This window comes from Corapipo altera, unplaced genomic scaffold (genome assembly GCF_003945725.1).
Source record: "Corapipo altera isolate COAL_440 unplaced genomic scaffold, ASM394572v1 50, whole genome shotgun sequence".
NCBI lineage: Eukaryota > Metazoa > Chordata > Aves > Passeriformes > Pipridae > Corapipo > Corapipo altera.
This window is the reverse complement of record NW_020884889.1, coordinates 1,769,916-1,790,297: the sequence shown is the minus strand read 5'-3', so window position 1 is coordinate 1,790,297 and position 20,382 is coordinate 1,769,916. Positions and strand designations below refer to the sequence as shown.

General features: G+C 46.8%; 1 protein-coding gene across 1 annotated transcript in view; it reads right to left on the bottom strand.

The window, feature by feature from the left end:
• CHSY1 (chondroitin sulfate synthase 1) overlaps positions 1–20,375 on the bottom strand; it is a 77,158-nt gene extending 56,783 nt beyond the window's left edge. Inside the window, exons 1-2 of the mRNA XM_027644403.1 lie at positions 20,282–20,375; positions 10,812–11,307 (exon numbers count right to left, since the gene is read on the bottom strand). Coding sequence (XP_027500204.1) covers positions 10,812–11,307; positions 20,282–20,328 — 543 coding nt within the window. The 5' untranslated portion in view covers positions 20,329–20,375. The remainder of the gene's footprint in view (positions 1–10,811; positions 11,308–20,281) is intronic.
• Between the last annotated feature and the right edge of the window lie 7 nt (positions 20,376–20,382).

The window sequence follows — 20,382 nt, the reverse complement described above, 5'->3', positions numbered from 1 at the left end:
TTTGTTGGCTTACAGAGCCTCCTCTCACTCCCTCCCCTACATTTCAAAAGATGAGTGTGCATTTCTGGGCTGGACTGGTTTCAGCAATGTCTTTGTGAAATGAGCATGAGGACACGTGCAGGAGGAAAAATATCAGGGGAGGCAGGGAGAAAATGAGAAAATTAATCCAAAGGCTGCAATAAAGTTCAAAAACTTTAGGAAGTCAGGATTTTTTTCCAGTTAAGTGCCCTGTGAAGGACAGGGGTCCCTCTGATGGTGCATACAATGTCTTTCAAGCCAGGTCTGTTGCTGGAGCAGAAATTCAACACACTGTTCCCCAGAGAAAGTTCTATTGTCCTGCAGTCACATCGCCAAATTCAGATGTTTAATTGGAAGTGTGAAACAGAAGGATTCCAGTCTGTTTTTTAAAGAGAAAATCTCCAGGCTACCGCTCCATCCCATAACTAACACCAGCTTTGTTCAGGGCAGGACCCAGCACAGCTCCCTATCCTCAAAAGGAAAGGGAGGCAACATATAAACAACATATCACTGTACATCACAGCCTCAGAGCTGCATACCTCAAACAGCAACCAGTGCTAACAGTCTGAGGCACCTCGACAGATGTATAGCCAAGCAGCTATAAAAGAGCCTTTGTGCTGGCTGAACAGAAACAAGGCATTTTCTGTACGGGAGACGGCCCTGACCACCTCGCAGAATAAACGGGGTTACACATTTCACACTTCCCCTGCACCGGGAACCGCGAGGGCAGATGGCACAAGGCAGACGCCGCGGGCTGGAGAAACGACCTGTTGGCTCTGCAGGGCCACCTCAGGGATCTGGAGGAGCCACCCTACGACCACAAGGAAGGTGGCTTTGCCCTTGGCTTCCACCTTTCCCGCTCGCAGTCCCCGCATCAGAACTGCACGGCTTGATTTAAATCTGAGCCAACCTGCAACTCAGCAGAGACTTCTCCGTGCAAGAGATCACCACAAAACACCTCTGATCCGCCATCCAGAGCTCCAGACAAAGGCTTTTCATCCCAGTGCTTCAGCACCCAGCTGCTATTTTGTATATTTTGAAATACACTTTTCATCTTCACCCCAGTTTCCAGCTCTGAAATTAGGCTAATTCTTTAAGGCTGCAGGAGCCATGGTGTTATTTTTGGCCTAGAAAAGATAAGAAACCACGTGGACAGTTTCTCCTCAGTACAAGCACACACAGCAGCAATACTACCATTGGCAAACTTCAGGATTCAGCCAAACACATTATTCCACAGGATCAGAGGAGGCTTCCAGTTGGGCCCAGTAAAACACAAGCAAGACAAAGTGCAACTGCAAAAGGCTCTTGCAGTGACTGCAGTGCACATTTCAGCTCCAGGGGGTCAGAGAACAGGGAAAAAAAGATTACTTGAAAAAGTCAAAGAAAAATTGCTCTGTCCAAAACCTGGAAAAGCCACAGTTAGTAAACTTTACCAGGGAAGCAAAAGCCTTGCTGCTTTATGAAGATTAAATCTGCTATTGTCTCACAGTTGTTGAATGTTTGCTTTTTTTTTTTAAATAAAGTTGCCCTTGGCCAAAGATGTTAGGAAGTGTCTTCAACAGGAGAAGGCTATAAAAACAAGTATGCCAGTTTATTATCTGTGATAAGGTTAAACAAACAAGGTAAGATAAGGTGAGGGTAAGGCTTCTTGATAAATCATCAATGATAAGGTTAAGCAAATGTCCCCTTTGTCAGGACAGGGAAGACTCACATGCAAGGGCAGGATGTTTTTGCTGACCTGGACAATGAATGCAGGAGGTGAATGTTCTGGAGTCACTCATGTTGGACAGGACTGTTTTTAGTGAAGCATCTGGTCTGAAGACTGTAGGAAACCATTAAAAAAATTGGGTCAGGCATTAAACCCACCCTGCACCCATACATTAAGGGGGACTGGAAGAAAAAAGACTTATAAAAAACTCAGACCTAAGATACAGTTACCCACTGAATATCTGTGCAGAATTACACATTATATTAATTTTCAACCCCCACCTACTAAGAACTTTCTCAGTCCTTATTGAGGACAAAGAACATTGCCCTTATGCAGAGATGCTGAGAAGTGAACTCTGTTGTCCCCTGGGCAAGTGTTTTCTCTCTCTGTAAGACAGTAACACATAATAAAACCTACGGTTATAAAGGATTAAGGCAGCTCAGTTAATACAAACTAGCACTCTCTCCTGCATTCCTCGCTAATACAGTGGTGACATAACCAGCCAAAACATGTAGCCTTAATTCAAATAAGGTTTAAAGAAGTTAATGCCAAGTAATTACACCCATTCAAGGCCCATGAGCAGAGGAACCTTCATTAATACCCTGCTGCTGCTCTCAGAGCACTTTTCTAACCAGTTGCACCAATCTGAAGTGGCAACCGTGGACAAGAGCAGGCAACAAGTTTTCATGAGCAAACTTGTGCCTGCCTTTCAGGATGCACACGGTCTGAGCAGGGCCACGGGGACAGTGGGCAAGGACACAGCATCCAAATGCTGGCTGCCTGCTCAGCAAGGCCGGGGCAACCCTGAGGCAGAGGAGCTTTCTGACAACGTCCTTCTTTATTCTTCTGTTAACATGCTTTTCTTCGCAGCTGGAAGAAGGTGACAGTGGCACTTCTGGAGCTACAAGCAACTTTTTACCACCCCTTCCTGCTTTCTAATGAACTGCTGGCTGAGTCCAAACTACGGGTTCCCATTTATTTCATTGCTAATCCTGGCCTCTGTCTAAGAACCTGTGCTTAATCCACAAAGAGTATTGGATGCTTCTGAAGGCTGCTTCCAAGAACAAAAATACAGCACTCAGCTGGAGCTCCCTAAAGCCATTCAGTAGGAAGGATTAAACCCAGATACTTGGGTGGAACTTTAGATCCAGTGGGCATGACCCTACCTGTGCTCTCTTCATTACACAAGAGCAAGTCTTTGCCTTTCCCTAAACCTCTTTCTAAGCTAATGACTCTAAAGCACTGGCTCCAGAAGCCTCATCCCACAGCTCTGCACAAACATTCAGGGCTCCCATCCTGCACTGACCAGCTATAAACTGGGACACTAAAGGAAGCTGTTCGCCCTATTCCAGCAATGCTCCCAGGACATCAGATCACCAAGCACAGAAGCTGATCACTGAAGTTTCAGCTGCACTGAAAGTGGAAAAACTCCTGGGCTGCTCACCTGGAAAAGGGAGCTTGCTGTAGTGGCTGTCCTCTTATCAGCAATACTTCACATCAAGGCACAACACTGCAGTGTGGACAAAGGATAAATGATCATCGGACAGTTCCTACTCCAAGAGTCTTAAAAAATGGTCCTTAATAGCTTGGGCCCTTAATAGCAATATAAATGATATGCAGGCTCTGATTCTTTTCCTGAAATCACCATTACCACACAAGCTGCAAGTAACAGACCCGAAGTTCAGTTGGTTCTTGAGAATTCATCTGAGAAAAATCTGCCGCAACTTTTACTTTGGCTTCTTCATTATAGCAGCACTTTTAACTTGCTCAAGACACAACTAAAAAAACCCATTGACACTAACTTGTTTTCACAGTAGAAAGGTACTTTTATGTAAGAAACTAACCAGAAATAACCAGGACTCAACTTGCAGTTTTGCAAGGACTTCCAGTTTCAGCTAAAACTTCAGCATTGAAGAAAACAAAACCAGCCAGTTCCCCAAACTCTTCCAATTAAGTTCCCAACTTCTTTGTGACACATAAAGGTCATTTTGGTCTGGGCACGCAGGAAGATAATCCCCACCCTTCAGGCAATTGGGATTTCTGGCAAGATTTTAAGAGGTCTCCAGCTGATAACCATGAAAGTTCACACCACCAGGAGTCCAGATAAGCTTTTAACACAGGAAATTAGTGTGAAAATGTTTTAAGCATTTTAAAGATCAATTAAGATGGTGTAACAGTCCAGCAAAGTAGAATCGAGTTCTCTGCTTCAAATCAGATGGTTTTAGAATACAAAACAGCAGCTCTTCAGCTGGGAGGTGTCTACAGGAAATGAGGTTAGACAAATGCAGGGTAATTAATCCTCTGTGCAGTCAGATTAGGGACTCACACGGTCCACAGGGCCATCACACACAGTCCAGAGCACTGGGCTAAACTGCTACCTGCCTGCTGCAGGTTGTCATCTTCCATCTCCCCTGTCCCTCCACGAACCAGTGGTTCTCCCACCAGAGCCTAAAAAGCCAAGCTCCTTCCTGACACACCAGGTGCACTTGGGTACAATGCATGGGAAGACAACATATGCAGTTTTCATTTGTAATTGCAGGTGCAAGCTACCGAAAAAGGAACATGCCAGCACTCCAAATGCTTTTTGCCTTTTGCCTTGTCAGCACCAGGGGACCACAAATCCACAGTGACTTCAGGAGAACCGAAAGGCGAACTGGCAACTCCCGGGCCAGGGTGAGGAGTCACCGGGTGTTAACAGCTCTTTTCAAACTCTCTCCCAGCACCAGCAGCAGACCAGTGACTGCCAACAGTGTGAACTGGCAAAATGTGACTGCAGGGATCAGAAATGCATTCCCAGACACTGCTCTGGTACACTGTCAGCCCAGGGAAGCGCTCACAGAGCAGCTGCTCAGTGCTCTCTCAGGAGGGTGAGCCTGATAGGAACCACTTGCTCCAAAAGCATTAAGAAAGCCCTTCAAAACAGGTTAATGCTACAACAAGCATGTGGCTACAACCAGCCCAAACCAACTCTGGATAATTATTTGTGTTGATTCATTGAAAGTTCAAAAGCAAACAACGTTTTACATTAAATCTGATTTTTTTAAGTAACAAACTTAAAATATCCACCATATCCATACATTTACAAAATCCAACTTTTGTTCATTCTCTGTAATAATTCAATTGGTTTTACTGAAAAAATCCCAGTATTTCTCAAAACACCATACTCCAAGTATACTACACTGAAGGTATTGGAGCTGTGTGTTCCTACCATCCTGTTGGTGACCTCAGCTAAGTTTATATTAAGCCCCTTCCCCACATCAGCACTTCATTTCTATTTCCCATCACCAAACAAATCTGGCTTTTCTCTCCCATGCTTACAGGCTCTGACATCTCCATGCTGCTGGTGCTTTAAGCTGCTCACAGGACTCAGCTATAATAGACTGAAGGGAGAAATGCAAATACTCTCTCCAAATTAATACAACTAACCCCCCCTCCCCCAAACATCCAGGTCACAGTTACCCTCTACATATAGACCATCTAATAACTTCCCCAGATGAAAACATTTCATGTCCCCTTTAGTGAGAAAGACAAATTTTTTTAATTTACTTTTTTGCTGTGGAGTCACGTATGACATTTACAGAGATTCTGTTTATACAGAAACCATGAAGTGGTTTATTCCCCCACCCTTGTATTTTATACACAGAAATAAGCACTAAATAAAATGGAAAAAGAAACTTGCCAACTCAAACTTTGGTCAGACATAACTGACCCATGGGATATAACTGACTACAAAGGTATTATTTGGTTTGGTATTGATTAGATTTGGAATTTAACAGTGTCCTTCAGAGGTGTCCAGTCAGGTGGGATTCTCCTGCAAGAAACAGTGCAGCTCTGATCACAGCACAATGTTGTTTCTTCCAAGTCTCACAAGTCCAGCAAGCTGTAAAGTAATAATCTACCCTGTGGGATGGCTTTCCCATCAGTTTAAAAGAAAAAAGTACAACAGAAAGCTTCTAGTCTGACTTACCTCCCTCTGCCTATCCCCACTGCTGCTCAACAGAACAAACTCAAATCCTCAACTATCTTCTGAGTGCCTTAATTAAGAAACTGGGATGATGAGCTATTTTACTAGAGTTCTTTGTCCTGCCATGCAATGAAGGATTAGCCTTTCCTGACTTGTCCTCAAGATAACAACTAATCCTGATGGCTCTCTCAACTCAACAGGTCGCACAGATCCTAATTTATAACTGAACCACTGCACTTCACAACAATAACGAGGGAAAAAGCAATACTTCTGTTTGCTGGATTCAGGGCTGAAGCTTCCTAAGAGTCTGCACGACACCATCAAAGTCCTCATTTCAGCAACTCTCAGCTTAGGCATTAGGTCAAGTCACCCAGCTAACTAAGGACAGATTAACCGTGTGCTCACAAAAACTAGGTCAGTCCCAAACAGTCTCTGTAGCCTGGAAAGGCATCTCTGTGTAAGCACGAACCACACAGCCTTCCACTTTGAAAAGGATGGTCTGCAGAAAGGGAGTGTGATCCAGACTCAAGTTTTGTTACAACACTTGCTCTTGTTGCTTCTGCAACACAGAAGAAACCTTTACCAACATGAGTTCAGAAGTCACTAAGAAACAACTTAGTAATGTCAAGTTCTCCCTCTTTGCAATATCTGCTTCTCAAACACTCAACTATTTTCTGAACTGAAAGAGACAGGTCAGGACCTGGGTGCAGACCTGAGATAAGTCTCCTTACTCCAAACCCTCCTAACCCACACCTGGTTTCACAAGCCCAGTCCGCAGCCTTTACTCTCTCCTTTGACCTCTCTGCCCTCCTCCTCAGCAAACACTAAAATTAGACCACAGTGGTCAAACCACGCTGCCTCTCCCACTGTCTTCACAGCGACTCCCTGTCACATCAGTCACATATTTTCAGTCTCACACTGACCCCCACACATCACCTGCTCTGCCCAGATAATGCTCTTCTCTAATCTTACCTGTCCGTCCTCTGACAAAATGCCATTCCTCATTACCTTCAATTCAGGGAGCTCAATCTCCATCCAGCCCCAGAACACATGGCCACCCACTTACAACTTAATCTGAAGCCAAAAAGACATCTCAGAAGCATTTTGAAGATAAAATTTAGTGCTGGAGAAAAGATGATTTATAAACATCCACTCTAAAACTCTGGGCACATTTGTATCCTCCCTCTCTCACACATGATTTGTATCGTAGGTTTCCTGAACGAAGAAGTGCAGTGGGCTGCACACACAGGGAGATAAGATATCTGTGCTGTCAGGGTTTGCCAAGTTCCTATGCTCTGACTTGGACAAAAAGCACAAGCTTTGAAGCCAGGACAATACACATATATTAGAGCATCTGATTTCAGAAGTGCTGCTGGATGCTCCCACCACCAAGACAAGTCTGGACTCCAAGGCGAGGGTTTACAGAGCCAGAGTGACCAAACATCACAGTCCAACCCCACTGCCCTCAGTGTCTGCACAGAACCGAGGTGCTTCAGAGCACCCTGCCCAGCACCTCCTCACATCCTGCTCCGAGATGCTGCAGCGGCCACTGCACACAGTGTGCCACACACAAGCCACCTACAACAGGATTAATCTCCTTTTTTTGATAATGAAGAAAGGTTTACTCAGAGGATAAAGCAAAGGAACTGCACATTAGCTGTTAGCAGCTGCACCTCTTCCCAGTCTTTCAGATCTGATCAATCACAGCACGACTTTCATCTTTTTTTGACTTCTGGCCGTCTTACTGAAAGCCACAAACTTCAGTTTTGCCCATGGGAGAGTCCATTCCAGAAACGGTACATTCTGGCACTGCCAATGTACTTGGCAGATATAATGTGCACTTTAAGGGCTTTCCTAACTTCAGTGAATTTCACAGTAGCAATTATCTTCAATTACTCCAGATGAAAGACCACACAAAATGTTAATTCAAACCCCCCTTCTCCCAGAAGCCCCCTGCTATCCCCAGTCACCATTGCCCGACTTTTTCCTTCACCAACGCCCAGAAGGTTGGACCTTGATGCTCACGTTTCCTTCTTTTCCATGTATATCATAAAAAAAATCCTGTCTCGGCTTTGTTTTTACAATGATGATAATCCTTGCCCTAAAGAACTCACATTTAACGGCCATGTCTCATCAGTGACTTACTCGACCAGTGTCAAATAGGGCAGTTGCTACAAGCCTGGTCACAGGAGCCTAAAATCCATCATGGGCAGCAAAATTCCTGGAGCAGCAGCCTGGGTGGGTCAGACGAAGCTCCCCAGAGTCCAGGGAGCTTTGGTTCTCAAGCTTGCACAGGCTGTTGCTGCCTCTTTTCTGGGGTGAGATGACACAGGAAGTCCAAAGAATACTGGTGTCAATTCCTCTACTGTATTTGCTGAAAAGCTCCTGACGGCAGGAAGAGTGTGAACAAATCCTTACAAGTCCTGAAACGGGCAATAACCGGTGCCACTAATGAAGTGGTCTAAGAGGCACCGCGGAGAGCAGAGCAGTGACAGAAACACAGGAAGGGGGGGAAAAAAGGGGTTTTGAGACAGACTGCTGCGAGCAGAAAAAACACACAGAGCCAGGCCTGGTGATGCATTTGGGCACAACACCAGGGCCAGGGCCAGGGAAGATGAGTAGCACAGTGAAGACATTGTGGGATCCTAAAAATCGGAGAAAGGGGGCAGTGACAGTCATGGAGATGAGTAAAACGGTTCTGGGCAGGGAGCCCACCACAAGAACAGTGCAGGGGAAAAGCCACCCGCAGAGAGGTCCAGCAGTGCATTCCACGTCCGAGATGCTGCGGACTAAAACCAGCGAGCTGGGGGGTGACTGAAAAGCCCTGAGCTCCTCGTTTGTGCTGCCACTTGAGCCTCTCCAGAATAGGAAGCGCAGGCTGCAAAGGAGAAGTTTGGGGTTTGGGTTTTCTGAGGCCAACGCCGCTTTGTTTGCTGAGCCTCGTGCCGTCGCGGCTTCCCTTTCCTTGGGAATTGTGAGGGATCCGGTGGCTGTGCCCCAGCAGAGCAGGCGCAGATAAACCTTTTCCTCCATCACGAGTTCACTGAAATACAACGCTTTGCAATTCACTTCCAGTGGCCTGTTACTTGATGTTCATGAACGTACAAGACATGGAAAATGTCGCTTTTACACCAGGCTTTCCCAACACAGCTGTTACGACAGCTGTGTTACTTCACACAGCTATTGCTTTATCTGAAATAAAATACCAGGCACATTTCATCTAGTTGTCTGGGCAATGAGAGGACCACATCAAAAAGAAAAAAAAAAAAAAAAAAGAAAAGATGACAGGTTTTTAAATTGAAAAGCCACAAGTAAATGAGAGTGGACCTACTCCTTGCAGAAGCAGAGTGCTTTCATCACTGAAACTCTTCCCTCCTCCCCAGACAGCTGAGCCTTAACATCTCACACTCTTAGGTTACTTCTGAACATCCTACAGTTTATACACTTCACACAAACCAATTTTAAGTAATTCATGGCACTCAGGAGAATCCAGCACTAGGGATAATTTAGCAGAAGCTGATCAAACAAAACTGATTTTGAGAAAAGCCCCATCTATTTCTGTCAGACAGCATTCCTAGTGCAGTTGTGTGCTGTCATTAGCTATTTCAATCCAACATTTGATCATACTGAATTTAGGAGAGTTCTGCCAGTTTAAGTAGAACTAAAATATTAACCTTCAGTAACTTAATCAAATGCCACATGGTACAGGCACTCAAAGCAGAAGTTATTTCAACTCTGAATGTCTAGAGCAAAAATTTTATGCGGCTAAAAACTGTGGAAAAAGTTACTGACTCCTTACAAACTTCTAACCACAATGCTGGCAATACATAAACTAGTTCCAGGTCTGAAAGCAAGGAACATGGAGAGACACTGTTAGTCCAGAAAATCTCTAGGCACAAAAGATATGAATGAATTACTGCAGCTGGAAACCTCCTTCCCCTTCCTCAGAGGCTTTCCCGTCACTGAACTGTGAACTGAAACGAGGCAACAGCTTCCAGGGGCAAAAACTCAGTGTCAGAAGTTGAATACAAGTCTTTGCCAGTGAGAGAGCGGCTCAGCAGCAATATCTGTCATCGTTTGTGACCACAGCTCCTGTCACACGGGCAGAAGAATTTCCCCCCTTCACCACATCTCATAAAAGGACAAAGCGGTTGTTGCGTCAAGTCATAAATGTTTGTGTACAAAACCTGTTCACCCTCTCTTCTGCTTTCAGCTTCTCCCTTAGTTCTGTGACAGACCCACTGCCATTTGCTCTGGTGAAACTGCAGCTCAAGCCCAGTAAGTGTTTTCAACCAGACAGCCTGCAAACACCCAGGACTCAATTCAAAAAGCCCAGCATACTCAGGCAGGAGAAGACCCTCTCACCCCTGAGAGGAGCTGCCAGCCCCCAGCAAACAGCAGCAGGAAACTCTGCCACAAGCAGGCTGGGACTCTCTGGGTATTTTTCCCCCAAATGCCAAAGTTGCAGCCATATCAGTGTGGGCAGACCAGGAGTTTTGGCTCATCCAAAGCCACCACCGAGAGTGGTGGCTTGTCTCTGCTGACATCAAGGACCTGCCAAGCACATGGGGCTGCCAGCGAGTCCCCAGGGCAGCAGCAGATATGGGCTGTGCAGGGTGACAGTGCCAACCACCAGGAGACATCTCTAGTTCGGGAAAAAACTGTCAGTGTCAGGGCAAACATCTGTCAGCCTCACACATTTCCACTGCGGTAAGAAACACGGTAATTGTATCATCCATTTTCCACGCTCGCACCATGACGAGCTAAAGAAGATAAAAGAGGCTTGGGCAGTCAGGACTGCAGGCAGTCGTGGCCATTTTGATTTAAGCTTATTCCCTTTCTGTCTAAATAAACATATCTGTTATGAATGATGAATGTTCCTCCCCTATCCCTCATGTGCCTCGTGTCCAACACTGTTTCCCTTAGCGCTGCACTTCCATATTTCCGTAGGTCTTTCCTGACACTTCTAGGAAACAAAGAGTGTAGAAACTGTACAGCTGGGTGGTCAAGCTGCAAAGGGAGGCGAGGGCTGGAGGAACTGCTATGTACAACAGCACTCCCCTGCTGCAGCCTCTCCCACCCTCCCCTCTACCTCCCCCAAAGCACGCTCCTCATCCTTACCTCGTAGGACCACACGCACTGCACTCCCGCAAACCTCCGCACGCATCTCCCCACTTCCACATCCTCGTGGGTCGTGTACATCTCCCGCAGGCACTCGCCAATGTGGGGCACCATCCTCCGCAGCACCTCCCGGCTCATGATCACTCCTGGCCCCCCCATGCAGAAGTTCTCGCCCGGTTCCAGCGCCAGCTTCCCCATCTCCTCCGTGGTGCCGAGCCCGGTCTGTCCCAGGAAGAGCGGCTCGCTGCTGTTCAGGCTCCTGAGGAAGTTCTCCAGTTTGTCCCCTTTGATGTAAACGTCGTCGTCAGCCCTCATAAACCATTCGTATTTGTCCAAGTAGTGGTCATGCATGTATTTGAGCATCATGAAAGATTTCTTCTGGGGTGGGTAAGAGTCATCTACACCTGGAAGCGGCACGATGGGGATGGGAATAGAGGTGTCCGAACCCTCGCTGGAGAAGAACTCAACCTTGCCAGGAATGGTTTTGGACCATGTTCTAGATTGAAAAAGACAAGAAGGACTAATTAAGTATGCAAACCAGGGCAGGCAGAGAGTGCTACCAGAGACTGTACCTCATCTGCTTTACAAATTGTCTTTAAAAACGCCTTGAAAGGTTATTTTTTACCACACAAATGAGGGCATGGCACACAGAGCACCTGGTACAACACACAAAAAGTTCTGCTATGACAAGCATCTGAATATCATTTTTGCACCTCCACGTGTTAGAAAAGTAGTTGATAGTAGCAGTTCACCAGTGGAAGGCAGGATTTCTTACACACACTCAGTTTTGGACCAACTAGTATTGGCCACAAAATACAGGGGGGAGCCAGTATGGGCAAACAGTTCACATACAACTGGATTTAACACTTCCAAAGCTTCCCTGCAAGTTATTTAGCATCATTTCCACCTTCCATTCCGTCTAAGCCTCTCCAAAAGCTCAAATGTGCACTCAGAAGCACTGACTTCCAGAGAGTAAATTCACATCAACTTGCATGGAATCGGTATCTCATGGAAAAGCAACCGAACAGCAGCTTCTCCAGATGCTGCCTGAAGAAGCAAAGCAGAGAGCACGGAGCAACAACAACCTCAGGTGGGTTTGTCCATACCAGTCAAGTCCTAAGAAATGCCTGTAAAACAGGTAACTCCCACAATAACATGGTGCTACCAACACTCACACCTCCAGCAGCTTGTCAGACACTTCATTCCAGATTTCAGTGAAGAGGAATGTCATGGAAGAGGAGCTTTTTCTGCACAAAGCAGCACAGAGACAACATCTGCTCCACACCTTCCGTGCTCCTCTGACAAATCCAACCCATCTGTGTGGGCAAACTGGGTCACTTATACAGCAGGAAGAGCTGCAGGATGATTCCTCAAGGCAGACTGCAGAACACTGTCTCCTCCAGGGAGGATTTTCAGTCATGTAACTGTTACAGCTTTGCCCTAAAAATTATTAATTTTAAGCTTTCAGTACCATTTTCTGAGATTCTATCTGGGGGAAAAAAGCAGAGATCACATATCCCTCACAGAAAACTATTTTCATTGGTAAACCAACAGTTTTGCCCCTTTTTGTATAGGGGGAGAATATTTTATAATTATATTTGGTGACTATGCTCAGAATATAACCTAAAGGTGAATTTGAAAACACTCTCAAGGTAAAGGACACAGTATTCCCTCAATGCATCACTGTCACTCTGACCAGATGCCTCTCAGCACAGGTTTCTTGCCAAAACCTGAGCAGATTTTGGGCAGCACAGATGATCTGAAATTTGAAATCTCCAGAATTATCTGTTGTGCGAAGTCTGAAACCCAAATATATTTCAGAAGAATTGTTCCTTAAGCTCCACCAGAAAACGCAAAGGTATTTAATCAGACCTACGTAAACATCAACTTTGACACCTTAACAGTTTCACACTAATTGAGCTGTGTGTAATTAATATCACCCAATTACTTTAAAAGCTTTGTCTTCTGGATTTCTTACTGCCATGGGTAGTGTTTCATAGGAAAAGTTTAGATCCCAGCTTCCCAAAGAGCACAGAGTAAAGCAAATAGGAACATTCCCATTGACTTCACAATAGAGGTGATGAGGCTTATAATCATCAGTCATGCAATTAATGCACAGTACTACTGGTTATAAGTCATATCCTGTTAAAGCACGGAAAGCAGCCCCTTTTAAACGTGACATGATCATATCTTGACCTTTCACTAATCATTAAGGAAGTTCTGCTGTTTATTTTCTGACACCCACACTCAACATACAAATCATCTACGGTTCTTCCCATACCAACCCCCAAGCTAAGTTTAAAAGACTTCTCTTTGTTAAAAGTACTTGATGAATTTCAATTTTAATCTCACAGAAAGAAAAGGCAGAAGAAGCTACTGAAAAATTTCATCCACTGCAAGCAGTTCTCAAGGGAGCTTTGGATGTACCCAGGACTAGTTATTAGCTAAAGTCTTATGGAAATTTTTGTTTATTGACTTTTTTATTCAAAAACAAACAATGAATTTTCAGACTTGCTCTCCATATCTGGAAAGATCTGCCTTTGTAATGACTACAATCTATGGACAACACAGGGTGTTTTCTATCACTCCAGGCTTTAGCTCCTTTCTGGACTCATGAGGATTTGTCTTCAACTATTTTTTTAATTTTTTTTAAACCACCACCCATTCTGTTGGTTCCCAGCTTAAATTTACTCCCTGCTCTCCACCTAGGTACCCCCACCTCAGGACCCACAAAGTATTGTCAAGAGAAGAATTCCCACTCAAGGGAGAGGGAACAAAATGCACGTACATCCATAAACCCTGGCATGTTTGATTCCCAGCCTTCTCATCACCCTAAAACCCTCAAATCAAAGCCAGTTTGAGCCCATCTTTCCATGTGTCTGCACCACATTTAAGTTTCACATTAAAGCAGGAGTAAACCAGACAGTAAACCATATATTCCTGCATATGTGAGAAGTAACCAGGTCCTAACAATAACCACACCCCAAGGACCACTGTGCGACCTGGGTCGGCACCAAAACGTTACTTCAGCCTTGGGATCTCACATCAACCACATCAACCACATCGACCAAACCCCAGCACAGCTTGACTGAGCCTTTGTTCACTTCCTGCAACAACACAATTTCTGGGATGAGACAACTCGACGTGTTATTTGTGACTGTGGCTTTGAGCATTTGTTCGAACCCAAGCAGGCAAAACACATTCCCACACGGAAAAATGGCCCGAGTGTCTGTGTCAACGCAAGCACAGCTCGGCAGAGGCTGAAACAATGGAGTCACCACGGGCTGCTCCTCACGTTGGAGCCGCAGCTCGCTGCGGTCCTTTTTTGGGGAGAGAATACACAGAGAACAGTTTGCTCAGGAAACATGTTGTTGCACTCAGCTAAAGAAGCCAAACCACAGACAGCAAGATGAACTGCAAGCACGTTTTTCTGACCCCAATTGATAACAGTAGAACCGAGGGCTGGTAAATGCAAGGATGAATTCTGATCAAAGCAGCTTTTAACTTTTTTATCCGACGTTGCAAAGAATCAGACCTGGCTCGATCACCAGCAACTCCACAGATTAATGTGTTAACACCTACGTTTCTTGCCTGTCCTCCCACCTCCAGTCTCGTTTACCATGTCTGCTCTCAGGTTATGGGCAGCAACCTGATCCCTTCAGCTCCTTAGCACAGAGCTCTTGTCTCAACACCTCCCCACCTCTGTGGCTCCACCAGCACCCACTGACATTCCTTTCCTGGTCAAGGGTTCTCCAATATAAGACTTGCAGGTTGTATCTGAAAAACAACTGTATGTTTGATAATTAAAAAAAAACAAGGGAAAATGTTTCTACTGAAACTTGATGCCCTCTTTCCCCTGCACTGCCCTGTCACCCTCAGCTGTTTAAAGGACATGTGGACACAGCATTTCTGCCACCAGACTCCTGCATCTACACCTGCAGAGAATACCTTGGCTGCAGTGATCACTTGCTGATGGCCTCAGTCAGCTCAAAGCCATTTTGACTCTGTCCAAGGAGAAATATCAGGTTCTGAATACAACTGATACATGTCCTGAACCGGTCATTTAAAAACCCAGCAACTGAACTGCTCTGACAGATCCCAACCTTATCTCCTCCGTGTAATCTGAATCTGCTGCCTAAACAGGAGGATGTGCATGAATCAGGACAGCAAGGCTCTCTATTTCCTTCCCCAGGAGGTAAAACACCTGCACAACAGTGTGTGACCTGGTTTCTCTCAGTGCAAGAGGTACAGAACTCTAACAAAGCAGAAGCTTGTCTTCTGGCAAGAAAATCAAAGTGAAAATTAAACAAACACAAACAAAATCAGTAACGCTTCCTGAGGAGAAAGCTCTTAGCAGAGGACATCAGTCTCCAGTATTGGTGGCTACCAAATCAATTTTATCACCCCTCAACTGGTTTTGCACCTGGATGCCCTACATATACCCTAATCTGAGCAAGTCACAAGCAAACTGGGTGAAAAGATTTTATCCCAGTTGGTACAGGTAGCCACAAAATACAGAAAACTTTGTGCACACTGAGTGTGCTAAAAACCTCCAATATCTCCTAAAAAGTGACCACAACTATAGTCATCAAACGTTGTCGTAAGTTTATTTCTTCATTCAAAAAGAAGCTCAAAAAGCATAGTTTAAAGCAGGAAAAGCAGAGATCTTGAATGTTTTATTCTTAAGTTTCCAGTATTTATTATTTATTTGTATTACCTAGCTTTGTTATCAGCTCTGCAGACTCGGCAGAAGCACAGTCAGTGGTATTATGCAGACAGAGCTCCCTTTGTAGAGACCCAAGCTGAACACTATGACAAAAAATGGTTTTTCTCTGCAGTTCAGGAACATCCCTTAGAGGAGATCAGAGAAATCATTTAAAGTTTTGAGAAACAGTCATCTTGTATAATTACGCTGAAGAAAATCATAATTTGTGAAGAACTCAGCAAGATAACAGACATAAAAGACTTATGTCTTGAATGCAGCTAAATTTCATGTTGTATTAGGGCTAGTTCTGCATAACTTCAAAGTCCCATCTTTCCAGCAACACTTGCTGCAGGGGAAGCAATGAACCACAGCTTAGCCAGGAGAACTGAGCATGGAAACCAGCACACTGCTCCTGCACATGGTACTGCACATGACCATCATGAGAGGTCACCAAAAAAAGCTGTTTGCTAAAATCTCCAGATAGGTTTAAAAGACCTTGTTGTTAAGATCTGCATTACAGAATTCAGATTTTGAGGAAAAGCTCCTGACAAGTTTTTGCAGGGCAGTTTTACCGGAGAACCCAGGTAGCCTCTACAGCTCTTAAGAGTCCTTTGAACTAAACTCTTCCAATTTAAAGTGGTGCCAGTTTTCTGCCCGAGGATATCCAGTCACCTTCCTTGTGGAAGCAGGGAGAGAAATGGATCTATCACCCATAGGCACACCAACAGTCAACGGGTCAGGCGAAGATCAAAGCCCAAGTGTCCCAGAGGTTTGGGCCGTGTGGTTATTGTGGGGTGTGTAGGTGACTTTGTTGCTCCTTATCTCCCACGTACCAACGCCAGCTGCTCTCACTGTATTTGTTTCATACTGTTCCTTAAACATTCTCCCAAATTTTAGGTTACTGCTCGGAAAGCCCAAGTACATCATGTTTCTGCTGGAAGGTACAAGGGCAGGACAGAAACGAGTCCTCACTATTGCACGACTGTGGTACAATTCACACGTGAAGCAAAACATGTACTGCGATGTCACGACGTTCAAAGTCACTTGACATGATCCCCAGTGCCACCCAACAACCTCCACCCAGGCTCTGAATTGAAAAGCAGCACAACAATGTGTTTTGTATTACACTTCTGCAGCAGTTAGTGCAGGCTTAGACAGATAATATGAACTCCTTTAGACCCCAAATCCTTCTGGCTGCCTTTCACTTAAGCCCTTCCAAGCACTCAGGTATTTAGATTTCAGTGCACACTGTTTTCTATAAGCCACCACTACCAGTGTGGCAGCAAATGGAGTCTCCAAAGGGCATCCTTCTGCCACAGGAGAGGGATGGCTCAGCACAAGCCCTGGGCATCACTCATGGTCCTCGTGGCACTGGAGGGTGCCGTGGGGACTGTCCCAAACCGAGTACTGCGGCTATGCTCCTGCAGAGATACTGCCAAAGGCCAGCCGCTGACATCTCGCCATTAACTGCATTCACACTACTCTCCTGCCACGTTTCCCGGGAAATCTAGTTGCTACGTAAAAAAGAAAAAAAAAAAGGGGGGGGGAAGAAAAAAAAAGAAAATGGGTTAACTGCCTGATATTTCTGTTCCTGAGACAGCAGACTTAAATCTTCTGGGAGCCTGCTTATTCCCATCCTCTCCTTCCTGCAGCTCTTTTAGGACAACTCCCCTCAACTGCAAAGCCATTAGCACATATTGTTGCACTTTCCCTGAACCCCAGCCATACTTTAACTCCTTCCTGCCCGGCTCTTTTCCTGACTATTCCTTGTCCTGTGATGTGACACCGCAGTTCCTGCTGCTGCACTTCACCGGCCTCCTGGAAGGGCAGCTCTGCTAACCTGGCTGTCAGATGCAATAACCACTGAGGCTGCAAACCTGCTCTGCGAAAACCTGTAGATCTAAAGCTTATTCTCTGCCTCGTACACTACAAAAGCACGACTGTTTCAAAGAGCCAGCAGCTCCCGAAAATCCAGCAGGCCTGATTTGCCTTGCAGTGGTCATTTTGCTCGTGATTGATGTTCAGGAAGTGGATTGCTTCCCCTCTTTTAGACCCTATCTGGATTCACAGCAGTAAGGATCAGCAAATGCTTTCCGCTCCGGTCCCTTTTAGCTGTGTCTGTAAATGGCCTTTGAGCCACAGCAATTTGGAGGTATTCAGCCTCTGAATCCCTAATTCCTTTCAGCGTGGTATCAAGGCTCTGCACACGCTGCCACCCCGGGAATGCCTTGCTAGCAGCTTCCCATTTCACTGGTTGTGCCAGCGATTCAGCTCACCAGGATGCTTTGTCAATGTAGTAATCCCAGCAATTGTCTGCTTGAGTACTTCATGGCAATCAAAAGCCATTTAAGATTTCAGGTTTGGCTTCCTCTTCCCCCCTCCCCACCTTCCCCCGAAGATGTCTTCCTGTCACCAGGACATTAGCTCATTTCTTTCACTGACAGAGGTGACAAAAACGCATTTAGCCCTACCACACCGCTAAGTGTCTCTAGAGGTTAAACCAAAATAGCTGTGTGGCAAAAAGCGATACTCAGATCTCCTTCTAAGGGCTGAAGGAGCCCGGTTCCATTAGCTGGATTTGTTAAGTTGCATCTTTAGCCATTGTTTTGTGTGAGCAGACGTTGCAGATCTGGTTCTGTAAACCCAGCTCTGCCACAGCACGTGACTGCTCAGCGAGCACGGGCAAAACCAGGGATGAGAATCCTTCCCACACCAGCAAAGCCAATTCCTCCCCAAATAACATCAATCTCTGGACAATATTGTGATAAATTTCCCTTTCTTGAATTCTTGACGCAAAATCTGATGGATGCTAGACAAGCTCTTCTGCCAGAAAACCTGTTACGTGATGTTCCAACACAACTCCAGCCTCTCTGTATGTAAATGTAAATTACACAGCGCATGAGATTTGCAATCCAAAATGCTCCATCCCACGTGGTGATGAAAAGAACATAACCCTGAAGAAACAGATTCTTTCACCCATTTCAAAGCACCAATCATGCTCTCCCTGTAACTTAATTATAGGTCTAGTACTGAAAGAAGGAATTAAGTTTCCATTAAAATCATAGTTGGTGGACAATATACCTCAGATTGCCCAAATTAAGCAATTTTACTGCATTTGGTGCTGATATAAAGAGAGATTTTCTGGAACCAGAGTTGGGCAGAGGAGGAGATTGAGATGCTCCATCATACACGGTTTTGCCATCCTGTACTTATTGGCCAACAGGGCCAAGTACTTTTCAGCCAGGGCAGGCGGGAGATGGAGAAGGGTTTGTTCCAACACAAGACTAAAGGGGATGTTTTATTAAAGATCCTCTCCAGAGCGCCTGGCTGCTCCTCCGATGGTGCTGGCTGTGCAGTGCTCAGCCAGAGCTGGGGTTATACCCGAGCTCACATTTTAGCTCTTAACTCTTTCAGACTTCCCAAGCCAGGCTTCCCGCGCAGCCTCCCAGCACTGCCTGCTGGCGCGGACGCCGGAGCAATAAGCATATTCCAGCATATTTCAGCAGAGCAGAGTGTTTCACCAAAGCCACAGACACGTCTCTCACAGAGGAGATGATTATCCTGATGCTGCCGAGGCTTTGGACAGAATTCCTGTTAGCACTCACGGCCATACCCAGCTACAGCTGGAGACCGCGCCGCGGGCTACAGCAAGCAGCACAAAGATCGTCCCTGCTCCAAAAATAGGTGTGCTCAGGTAACAAGCACTCGGCTCTGAGCCCCCAGGTCCTGCATAAGCTCCACCAGCCCAACGCTTGGAGTGTTTCACCCAAGCTGACTTCCCTCATCTGAGCTCTTTCACTACCTGGTCCAGCCTCAGCAGCAGCTCTGGTGAGCAAAGGTGGGTTTTACTCTTTGTTCCCAGATGCCTTTCCTGGGTCTCATTCCCAAGCACATGCTTTTGGCTTGGTGCAGTGGTCTTTTCTTCCCTATCCAGACGGTCACGACGGTCTCCAAACTTTATTACTGTTCCCATCAGGCTGCCAGCTCTCCCCAGAAGCAGCAGCCAAGGACTGCACCAGCGAGGCGCAGCCGTGCCAAGGCAGAAGCACTGAGGGACGAGGCACTTTGACGCCCGTGCCCCCTTCGTGACCGGCGGTCGGTTGCCCCCTCGCTGTGGTGGGGCATCCTGACCCTCAGGCAAAGCCGCTGGGGCCACCTGCCAGGCAGCACTTGGCTGAACCAGACCCTGTGAGAGCGGCAATGCGACTCCCTCGACCCCTCGCATCTCCGCCGACCTGCCCGGGCAGCGGAGGAGCGCTCGGGGCACTGATTCTCCCGCACCCCGCACCCGCCCGGACAGCGCCCCGGGGCTCCCTCCCTGCGCCCGGGACGGTGCGAGGAGAGCCGGGGCTGAGCGTGCCCTGAGGATCGCGAACACCTGCCCCGGGCAAGGGCGAGCGGTCCCCGGGGCCGGCGGGGACATCCCGGCTGCAAGGGCATCCCGGGCCGGGGGCTCGTCCCTCGGGGGGACCGGCCGTGCCCAGAGCCGAGCCCGGCCGAGCCGAGCCGAGCCCAGATGAATGGGACCGAACCGAGCCAAGCTCAGCTCAGCTCAACGTGGCCAAACCGAGCCGAGCCGAGCCCAGATGAATGGGACCGAATCGAGCCAAGCCCAGCTCAGCTCAACGTGGCCAAACCGAGCCAAGCCGAGCCGAGCCGACCCCAAGCCCAGCCGAACAGACCCCAGCCCAAGGCAGCCCGCCGAACCCGAGCCCCGCCGAGCCCTCCCGACCGCAGCCCCTCGGCCCCCTCCCCGCCCTCTCACCGGTGCGCGGCCACGGCGCGGCTCCGCAGGTACTTCTGCGCCGTCATGACCCCCACGAAGAGGAAGCTCTGAGCCGGCGGGCCGGGGCGGCGCGGCGGGGC